General features: G+C 45.3%; 1 protein-coding gene across 2 annotated transcripts; it reads left to right on the top strand.

Annotated features, from left to right (window-relative positions):
- Positions 1-2,356: 2,356 nt before the first annotated feature.
- On the top strand, positions 2,357-9,858 carry cfap300 (cilia and flagella associated protein 300). 2 transcript variants are annotated; one of them, XM_021617326.3, is made up of 7 exons: positions 2,357-2,571; positions 2,779-2,860; positions 2,957-3,026; positions 7,439-7,596; positions 7,715-7,878; positions 9,032-9,098; positions 9,619-9,858. In XM_021617326.3, the coding sequence occupies exons 1-7, from the start codon at positions 2,477-2,479 to the stop codon at positions 9,748-9,750; spliced, it is 768 nt and encodes a 255-aa protein (XP_021473001.1). In that variant the 5' UTR covers positions 2,357-2,476; the 3' UTR covers positions 9,751-9,858. The 2 variants fall into 2 exon arrangements, with proteins under 2 accessions (XP_021473001.1, XP_090044868.1); XM_090188742.1 differs by lacking the exons at positions 9,032-9,098; positions 9,619-9,858 and having other exon boundaries at positions 7,715-8,717.
- The last annotated feature ends 1,813 nt before the right edge of the window (positions 9,859-11,671 follow it).

The raw sequence follows: 11,671 nt of genomic DNA, 5'->3' as shown, positions 1-11,671 counted from the left end.
ACAGCCTGAAGGTAATTTACAAGCCAGGACCAGAGATGTACATCAGCGACACACTGAACAGGGCAACAGCACAATGTACAGGCAGAGGCACTGTCTATCAGTGGCAGGCCATCTGTTCGCTACAGCAGGAACAACAAGATGTTCAACAGATCAATCAGGCAGACTACTTAAACGTCACAGATCACCGCCTAGCCCAGATCAGGCAACACACTGACAAGGACAAACACCTACAGTCACTGAAGTCCATGGCTCTCGCAGGTTGGCCATACCTGAAAGAGGAGACACCTTTCACAGTGAGAGAATACTGGACCTTTCGAGATGACATCAGCGTGCAAAATGGCGTCTTGTTCAGAGGTCAGAAGGTCATTATTCCCAAATCACTACGTCCAGAGATGCTTACCCGCATACACTCCAGTCACGTTGGAGGTGACGCATGCTACCGCCAGGCTCGTGAAACATTATACTGGCCAAACATGCAAGCAGAAATTAAAGACTTTGTCAGCAGCTGTACCACATGCAACGAGTACGCTCATGAACAGCAAAAGGAAATCATGATGTCACACGAACTGCCCACAAGGGCCTGGCAAATCGTCAGCATGGACTTATTCAGCCACAGACAAAAGGACTATCTTCTCATCGTTGATCACTACTCTGACTTTTGGGAAATTGAACTGCTCTCTGACTTGTCTGCAGAGACGGTCAGAACGCGCTGCAAGGTGCAGTTTGCAAGGCAAGGTCAGCCTGACAAGGTAATCACGGACAATGGCCCACAATTCACTGCACAGTTCAAGCGTTTTGTCTCAGAATGGGAGTTTGACCACGTGACCTCCTCTCCAAGACACCCAAAAGCAAATGGCAAGGCTGTCAAGATTGCAAAAAACCTGTTAAGCAGGGCCTTGCGTGACAGCAACGACCCATGGAAAGCGATCTTACACCCACTTAAAACATGGACAGCAGCCCAGCACAACGCCTTCTGTCCAGACGTCTGAAGACTACCATCCCCGTAGCTAACAAGCTACTTGAGCCCTGCGTCATGGTTGGCATCACGGACAAACTGCGTCACAGAAAGCAGCTCACTAAGTGCTTCTACCGGACTGCTCGAGACCTACCAGAGCTGGAGGTGGGTGAAACGATAAGGATGAAACCGCTGCCGGGAGACCACACAGGACTTTCGAGGCTGGGCACATGCCTACAGAGAGTTGCACCACGTTCTTACCTGGTGGATGTTGGTGGATCCCTCTATCGTCGCAATCAGGTGGATCTGCGCGTAGCAGAGCAGACAAACCAGAACACGCCGTACACTCACCTAGATGAGCTGGATCACAGTCCAGGCCTAAGGGTAAGGGGTGCAGAATTGAGACATGAGCCAACTGAAGGTGAGGCTTCTACCCCACCAAGCTCTGCAGCTCGTGGCCCTAATCCTACTCCTGTCAGAGCCAATACTTACTCACGGGTGGGCCGACTGTGCAAGCCACCGGACAGGCTTACTCTGTAAGCAAGAGATTGTTAACTTGTCCTCTGTTAATTAAAATAAAAATTAAAAGGAGGATGACAACTGAAGTAAAAAGAAAATGTCATGCTTTTTCAATTGTTATGACTTGACTGTTAAGAACTTAATGTTATGCCGTTATGTTTGCACTTTCTATTGAAAAGGATGATGTTACGGAGTCTAGTTGATAGGTTTTCGACTAGCTGGACTTGTGGCCATGGGCGGGGTTGGGCACCCTTTTCCGGGGGTCAGGCCCCCCTTTCTGGGTCAGCCTCAGCCCTCTCTGGCCCTCTCCCCATCTCTCCCCTCTCCCCATATCACTGGGGTAGGAAGCTGGCTGGCTGTAGTTGCACCTCCTGGTACCCCCCCCCCCCCCCCCTTCAGCCCACACAGTAACTGGGTTAGAGAGTTAATGTCACCTGTAATTGCACACTGGACAGGTGTAATGAACACATGTAACAATGACCATAACAAGCGTTCTAATCACCTGTAAATACACACTGGACAGGTGTAATGAATATATGTAAAAATGGCCATAACAGGCATTCTAATCACCTGTAAATGCACACTGGACAGGTGTAATGAACGCTTGTAAAAATGGCCATAACAAGTGTTCTAATCACCTGTAAATGCACACTGGACAGGTTTAATGAATATATGTAAAAAGGCCCATAACAAGCGTTCTAATCACCTGTAAATACACACTGGACAGGTTTAATGAATATATGTAAAAATGACCATAACAAGCGTTCTAATCACCTGTAAATGCACACTGGACAGGTGTAATGAACACATGTAAAAATTACTTTTGACTCCTGAAAAAAGCTTGTGAAAAATGTTAATTACAAGTGTTAAGACGAATTCACTGTAGGACGATCTGAACATTTTGGCTTTCCATAGCGCCAGAGAATTTACGAACGCGCCTTTTGGTTGAGCGGGGTTCCGTCGCCATGGTGACCAATAGACATCAACAACCCGACGGTCGACATGGCATCTGAGACTAAGTTTTCCTTCAACCTCCTCCCAACCAAGACATTTTCCTTCCTTCAGGACAAAAGCACACTACAACTACTCATGAAATGGTTACGTTATAGATCTTATGGTTTTGTGTCATTTATTTGTCTATGTTTATAGCTATTTAGCTATAGTTATCAACATCATCCTAGCTAGCTACTGTTACTAACGTTAGCCGACCAGCTATGTAGACAAGACAAACTAGCTAGGTATATCAGTGTGTCAGTTCTCTAGTGAAACCAGCTAATGGATTTGTGTGTGTGTGTGTGTGTCAGGTCCATGCTAGGGCGCATCTCAGCCCAGGCCTTCAGCTTTGACCAGAACTTCTACCCATACAACAGCCACGACTTTACTCTGGTGAGTTAACACACACACACACGTTTGTTTCCAGGCACTGCACTTTGTAAAGGGCCAATAGTAATGTCTCTGTGTGTGTGTGTGTGTGTGTGTCAGAGTTTCTTCAGAGACCCCTGTGTGCTGACCAACCTCAGGAAGATGGAGGCTGGAGCCTGGGTTACTCTGGGTATGTCATGTCACCTCTATCACCTCTACCCAGTTAGCAATCCAAAGGCCTTCGTCCCTCCAGAGTGGTTGCACGCTGTGCAATAGATTTTTTTGCCAATTGCCTCATTCATGGGGTGATATGACACTTTGTCAAGCAGCAGCCTTGCTCCTGCCAGTCACGTGCCGTTTTCCTCACGCAGCCTACCGTCCCTCTCCCAACCCGCTACACTACAGCTGCCAATCGGAGGCAAGATGCTTTTTCAGCGTCAAGCCAGTGGCGTGCATACTCCCTGTCACCACTTATTTGGATCTATTTGTATTATTTAAGATACATTGGATGCCATGTTCATTTGAAAAACAGTTGGGGATTTCCTATAAGTATTTATACATACTGGAAATTAGTGTGTGTGTGTGTGTGTGTGTGTGTGTGTGTGTGTGTGTAAAATATCAGATAGTGAGGGCCAGTCCTAGATCAACAGGTGACAAAAAATAAATAGTCAAATTAAATGTTTTATTGACAGGCTTCTCACACAGTAAAATGGCAACAAAAGTGACATAGTAAAGGAATCAAAGTGACATTGTAATTGTAATCAAATAAAAACAGAATACTAAATCAAGTACAGAAACATGCAGATCAAAGAAAATAAGTTAACTTAGCCTATAGGCATCTATACTGAACAAAAATATAAACTCAACATGACAATTTCAACAATTTCATGAGTTATAGTTCATATAAGGAAATAGGTCAATTGAAATCAATTAATTAGGCCCTAATCTATGGAAAATGGCTACCCAGACTATTGCTGATGCTTTGCCTGTTTGATGGCTCGTCAGAGGTCGTAGTGTAATTTCTTATAATTGTCCGGGTGAATGTCCCGCTCCTTGAAAGCGGCAGCTCTAATCGATTGGTCAGTGCGGATGCTGCCTGCAATCCATGGCTTCTGGTTGGGGTATGTACGTACGGTTGTTGTGGAGACAATGTTGTCGATTAACTTATTAATGAAGGAGACTGATGTAAATATTATCGGATGAATTCTGGAACATATTCCAGTCTGTGCTAGCAAAACAGTCCTGTAGCTTAGCAACCGCTTCATCGGACCACTTCCGGTACATCCTGTTTGAGTTTTTGCTTGTAATCAGGAATCAGGAGGATAGCGTTATGGTCTGATTTGCCAAAGGGAAGGCGAGGGAGGGCCTTGTATGCGTTTCTGTGTGCGTAGTAAAGGTGATCTAGAGTTAATGGCAAAGAAGGGGGCCGAGTGATAAATGGCAGATACAGTGCCTTGCGAAAGTATTCGGCCCCCTTGAACTTTGCGACCTTTGCCACCTTTCAGGCTTCAAACATAAAGATATAAAACTGTATTTTTTTGTGAAGAATCAACAACAAGTGGGACACAATCATGAAGTGGAAAAACATTTATTGGATATTTCAAACTTTTTTAACAAATCAAAAACTGAAAAATTGGGCGTGCAAAATTATTCAGCCCCCTTTAGTTAATACTTTGTAGCGCCACATTTTGCTGCGATTACAGCTGTAAGTCGCTTGGGTTTTGTCTCTATCAGTTTTGCACATCGAGAGACTGACATTTTTTCCCATTCCTCCTTGCAAAACAGCTCGAGCTCAGTGAGGTTGGATGGAGAGCATTTGTGAACAGCAGTTTTCAGTTCTTTCCACAGATTCTCGATTGGATTCAGGTCTGGACTTTGACTTGGCCATTCTAACACCTGGATATGTTTATTTTTGAACCATTCCATTGTAGATTTTGCTTTATGTTTCGGATCATTGTCTTGTTGGAAGACAAATCTCCGTCCCAGTCTCAGGTCTTTTGCAGACTCCATCAGGTTTTCTTCCAGAATGGTCCTGTATTTGGCTCCATCCATCTTCCCATCAATTTTAACCATCTTCCCTGTCCCTGCTGAAGAAAAGCAGGCCCAAACCATGATGCTGCCACCACCATGTTTGACAGTGGGGATGGTGTGTTCAGCTGTGTTGCTTTTACGCCAAACATAACGTTTTGCATTGTTGCCAAAAAGTTCAATTTTGGTTTCATCTGACCAGAGCACCTTCTTCCACATGTTTGGTGTGTCTCCCAAGTGGCTTGTGGCAAACTTTAAACAACACTTTTTATGGATATCTTTAAGAAATGGCTTTCTTCTTGCCACTCTTCCATAAAGGCCAGATTTGTGCAATATACGACTGATTGTTGTCCTATGGACAGAGTCTCCCACCTCAGCTGTAGATCTCTGCAGTTCATCCAGAGTGATCATGGGCCTCTTGGCTGCATCTCTGATCAGTCTTCTCCTTGTATGAGCTGAAAGTTTAGAGGGACGGCCAGGTCTTGGTAGATTTGCAGTGGTCTGATACTCCTTCCATTTCAATATTATCGCTTGCACAGTGCTCCTTGGGATGTTTAAAGCTTGGGAAATCTTTTTGTATCCAAATCCGGCTTTAAACTTCTTCACAACAGTATCTCGTACCTGCCTGGTGTGTTCCTTGTTCTTCATGATGCTCTCTGCGCTTTTAACGGACCTCTGAGACTATCACAGTGCAGGTGCATTTATACGGAGACTTGATTACACACAGGTGGATTGTATTTATCATCATTAGTCATTTAGGTCAACATTGGATCATTCAGAGATCCTCACTGAACTTATGGAGACAGTTTGCTGCACTGAAAGTAAAGGGGCTGAATAATTTTGCACGGACAATTTTTCAGTTTTTGATTTGTTAAAAAAGTTTGAAATATCCAGTAAATGTCGTTCCACTTCATGATTGTGTCCCACTTGTTGTTGATTCTTCACAAAAAAATACAGTTTTATATCTTTATGTTTGAAGCCTGAAATGTGGCAAAAGGTCGCAAAGTTCAAGGGGGGCGAATACTTTCGCAAGGCACTGTATTTGAGGGCAGAACTAATACACAGGCTCTGACCTCTCACTAAGGGATGGCCAGATGGTGAACTACAAAGCACAAAATGGCCACCCCTACAAGAACTTGATGATGCATAGAAAAACTAGCAAGTTGTACATCCTCGTTCAGCCACGGCTCCAAGAAACAGAGGATATTACAGTTTTTCAGGTGTCGTTGATGAGATAGTCTGGAACGGAGCTCACCCAGTTTGTTCTCCAGTGACTGCACATTTTCCAACAAAACAGTGGTGTGGTAGATGGACGTAGTCTTGTCTTGTCGCGGCCCTTCTTGCCTCTTTGGAGTCCGGGGTAAGCCGATCCCAAAATAGTCGACCGCCAAAAACGACAATACCCAGAAGCAAAGGGAATGCTAGCAAGGTGGGGCTGACCCACATATTACGGGTCAAGCCACACCAGGAAGAGAGAGAGAGCAAGGAGCTGTGGACCTGTGAACCATTGAGAAAGAGGAAGTGATAATATATCTGATGGATTTACCGTGTATGACCTGGACTGTTTGGACTTACCAGTTGGCGGTTTTGGACCCTGATCTACCGAGAACCCGATTTGTGTACCGAACCCTGCTGTCCTTGACCACGCCTGCGGCCTGGGGGGGTCTAGAAACAAACATTCGGGCACTGTCCTGTTCGAAAGAGCTCTCTCTGGTGTGATCTTGTTGTCGGCCTTCCGCTTAATTCGTTTACAAACTCTCCTAACCCTGAAGAGAATCGTCACATGTTTTTTCGCTTCCAGTTGCACAGGTTACATGCTGGTAAAAATGAGGTAAAACAGATTTCAGTGTTCTGCAATAAAATCACTGGCCATGAGAAATGCTGCATCTGAATGTGCATTTCCTTGTTTGCTTTTGGCCCTGTACAGCTCATTGAGTCCTGTCTTAGTGCCAGCATCGGTTCTTGGTAGTAAATAGACCACTATGAAAAATATATCTGAACTCTCTAGGTAAATAGTATGGTCTGCAGCTTATCATGAGGTATTGTAACTCAGACAAGCAAAATCTTGAGACTTTCTTAACATTAGCTATTGTTAACAAAGACACACCCCTCCCTTTCTAGCCTTTACCCGAGTCTGCCGTCTGATCTTGATGATGCATAGAAAAACTAGCAAGTTGTACATCCTCGTTCAGCCACGGCTCCAAGAAACAGAGGATATTACAGTTTTTCAGGTGTCGTTGATGAGATAGTCTGGAACGGAGCTCACCCAGTTTGTTCTCCAGTGACTGCACATTTTCCAACAAAACAGTGGTGTGGTAGATGGACGTAGTCTTGTCTTGTCGCGGCCCTTCTTGCCTCTTTGGAGTCCGGGGTAAGCCGAATGGCCAGAGCTGCCAACTTATTGAGGCAGAAATCTTCATCTAAATTGAGGTTAGTGATAGCTGTTCTGATGTCCAGAAGCTGTTTTCAGTCATAGGTAATGATGGCAGAGAAAAAAAATAAATAGCAGAATTGGTCAGGAGCCCGTAAGAGGGCAGGTATCTTCCATCAGTACAGTGTGTGTGTGTGTTCCAGAGGGTGAGGTGGTGTGTGTACAGGCAGAGGTAGTGCCGTGCAGTAAGGTCAGTATGGAGATGTTTGACCCTCTCTACTCCAGTGGAATCATCACATCCTCTGGACACATCACCAAATGTTTCCATGACACACACCCTGACTACGACCTACTGAGACAGGTAACATATGCACACAATACACACACACCTTCACAAACACACACACATTAACACTATTTATGCAACTTAATAGTCTTTATGCTCCTATTATGCTATCATAGTGTGTGTGTGTGTGTAGATGCTGCAGGAGGATGGCAGTGAGGAGTATGGAGTGATGGAGAGAAGAGAGTTCCTGTTCCTAGTGTTTAAACACATGACTCTGGGAGGAGAGCTGTGTCAGTATGAAGATACCATCAACCCCTACATAGACACCACCAGAACCATTTATAGGGATCTGGTCAGGTATACAGACACCGTACACCACACCATACTCACACCATACACTACAACATACACCCCAACATACACCACACATTCACCATGCACCACACATACCATACACCCACACCATACACCACACTGTACACCACACCATGCCACACACCATACACCTCACCGTACACCACTCCGTACACCATGCCATACACCACACCGTACATCACACCGTACTCAAACACTGTACACCACACCATACACCGTACACCATACCACACACACCGTACACCACACTGTACACCATACCATACACCCACACCATACACCCACAACGTACAACACAATGTACTCACACACCGTGCACCACACATACACCATACACCCACACCGTACACCACACCACACCATACTCACACACCGTACACCACACCACACCATACACCACACATACACCATACCATACTCACACACCGTACACCACGCCGTACACCACACATACACCCACACCATACACCACACCATACACCCACACATCATACACCACACCATACTCACACACTGTACACCACACCATATACCACACCATACTCCCCATACACACCACACCATACACACCATACCGTATACCATACACCACAGCATAAACACACCACACTGTATACCAATATACCACAACATACACCGTACACCACACCATACACCACACATACACCGTACACATGCACCATACACCATACCGTAAGCACACACCATACACTACACACACACACCATACCGTATACCATACACCACAGCATAAATACACACCATACCGTATACCATCCACCATGCCATACACCACACCATACACACACCACACTGTATACCAATATACCACACCATACACACCACAACGTATACCATACACCATTCCATACACCACACCATACACACACCACACCATAAACATACACCACACACACACCATACCATACACCCACACACACACCATACCATAAACATACACCGTACAGCACACATACACACACTCACACACACACCATATAAACACACAAACACACCATACACCCACACCCTAAACACACACCATACACACATATACACTGCACTATGCACACACACACACCACACCATACACCCCTGCACTAGTAGATGGTGTCTGTGATGCTTTGTGTTCCAGTGTTCAGAAGAATCCAGAGAGCAAGGAGATCAGTGTGGTTTCCACTGTCATCAAAGTCTCTGCTTTGGTAACATTATATTATTATTACTGCTATTGAAATATAATTGTTATCAAACACCATTGTAAATGCAACCTATATTTATGTTGATTTATTTTCCCTTTTGTACTTTAACTATTTGCACATCATTACAACACTGGGGAGGCAGGTAGCCTAGTGGTTAGAGCATTGGACTAGTAACTGAAAGGTTGGAAGATCAAATCCCCGAGCTGACAAGGTACAAATCTGTCGTTCTGCCCCTGAACAGGCAGTTAACCCACTGTTCCTAGGCCGTCATTGAAAATAAGAATTTGTTCTTAACTGACTTGCCTAGTAAAATAATAAATATAGACATATAACACATTTGAAATGTTTTGTGTAATGAGTGTGTGTTTTTATTGTTTTATTGTTTATTTCCCTTTTGTTCATTTCACTTGCTTTGGCAATGTAAACATATGTTTCCCATGCCAATAAAGCCCCTTAAATTGAAATTATATTGAAATTGAGAGAGAGAGACTCTCAGCTGTATCTTATCCTGTGTTCTCTTCAGGATGCATCCGGTGTGTGTTACCCAGCCAGAGAAGAAGAGGATCAGTCATTCTCCTACCTCATAGTGAACCCCTTCAGAAGACATGTCTATGTGTTCTACCACTGTTATGGAGTAGGCGCCTTCACACTGTAACATACAGACACACCATTCCAATGTTTTGGACAATCTGGTAGGGGGAGTGAATGAGTTCCTACTTCAGGGAGAATGAGGAGAAGCTGAGTTGGTCTATTGTCTCAGTAAGTGGCCTGCTAGGATGGACTGTTCCGTCTACAACTGCCTTCGGACTGTTCCGTCTGCAGCTACTGTCTGACTGTTCCGTCTACAACTACAGTCGGACTGTTCCGTCTACAACTACTGTCTGACTGTTCCGTCCACAACTACTGTCTGACTGTTCCGTCCACAACTACTGTCTGACTGTTCCGTCTACAACTACTGTCTGACTGTTCCGTCTACAGCTACTGTCTGACTGTTCCGTCTACAACTACTGTCTGACTGTTCCGTCTACAACTACTGTCTGACTGTTCCGTCTACAACTACTGACTGACTGTTCCGTCTACATCCGTTTACAACTACTGTCTGACTGTTCCGTCTACAACTACTGACTGACTGTTCCGTCTACAACTACTGTCTGACTGTTCCGTCTACATCCGTTTACAACTACTGTCTGACTGTTCCGTCTACAACTACTGACTGACTGTTCCGTCTACAACTACTGACTGACTGTTCCGTCTACAACTACTGACTGACTGTTCCGTCTACAACTACTGTCTGACTGTTCCGTCTACAACTACTGTCTGACTGTTCCGTCTACAGCTACAGTCGGACTGTTCCGTCTACAGCTACTGTCGGACTTCCGTCTACAGCTACTGTCGGACTGTTCCGTCTACAGCTGCTGTCGGACTGTTCCGTCTACAGCTACTGTCTGACTGTTCCGTCTACAACTACTGTCTGACTGTTCCGTCTACAACTACTGTCTGACTGTTCCGTCTACAACTACTGACTGACTGTTCCGTCTACAACTACTGTCTGACTGTTCCGTCTACAACTACTGTCTGACTGTTCCGTCTACAACTACTGTCTGACTGTTCCGTCTACAACTACTGTCGGACTGTTCCGTTGACAACTACTGTCTGACTGTACCGTCTACAGCTACTGTCGGACTGTTGCATCTACAGCTACTCTCTGACTGTTCCGTCTACAACTACTCTCTGACTGTTCCGTCTACAACTACTGTTGGACTGTTCCGTCGACAACTACTGTCTGGCTGTACCGTCTACAGCTTCTGTCGGACTGTTCCGTCTACAACTACTGTCTGACTGTTCCGTCTACAACTACTGTCTGACTTCCGTCTACAACTACAGTCGGACTGTTCCGTCTACAACTACTGACTGACTGTTCCGTCTACAACTACTGACTGACTTCCGTCTACAACTACAGTCGGACTGTTCCGTCTACAACTACTGTCTGACTGTTCCGTCTACAACTACTGTCGGACTGTTCCGTCGACAACTACTGTCTGACTGTTCCGTCTACAACTACTGTCTGACTGTTCCGTCTACAACTACTGTCGGACTGTTCCGTCTACAACTACTGTCGGTCTGTTCCGTCTACAGCTACTGTCTGACTGTTCCATCTACAACTACTGTCTGACTGTTCCGTCTACAACTACAGTCGGACTGTTCCGTCTACAACTACAGTCGGACTGTTCCGTCTACAGCTACAGTCGGACTGTTCCGTCTACAACTACTGTCTGACTGTTCCGTCTACAACTACTGTCTGACTGTTCCGTCTACAACTACTGTCTGACTGTTCCGTCTACAACTACTGTCTGACTGTTCCGTCTACAGCTACTGTCTGACTGTTCCGTCTACCGCTACTGTCTGACTGTTCCGTCTACAGCTACTGTCTGACTGTTCCGTCTACAGCTACTGTCTGACTGTTCCGTCTCCAGCTACTGTCTGACTGTTCCGTCTACAGCTACTGTCGGACTGTTCCATCTACAACTACTGTCGGACTGTTCCGTCGACAACTACTGTCGGACTGATCCGTCTAC

Source organism: Oncorhynchus mykiss, chromosome 10 (genome assembly GCF_057628025.1).
Source record: "Oncorhynchus mykiss isolate SJ-2025 chromosome 10, ASM5762802v1, whole genome shotgun sequence".
NCBI lineage: Eukaryota > Metazoa > Chordata > Actinopteri > Salmoniformes > Salmonidae > Oncorhynchus > Oncorhynchus mykiss.
Note: the sequence above shows the minus strand (reverse complement) of the source record. Positions and strands in the feature narration are given on the sequence as shown.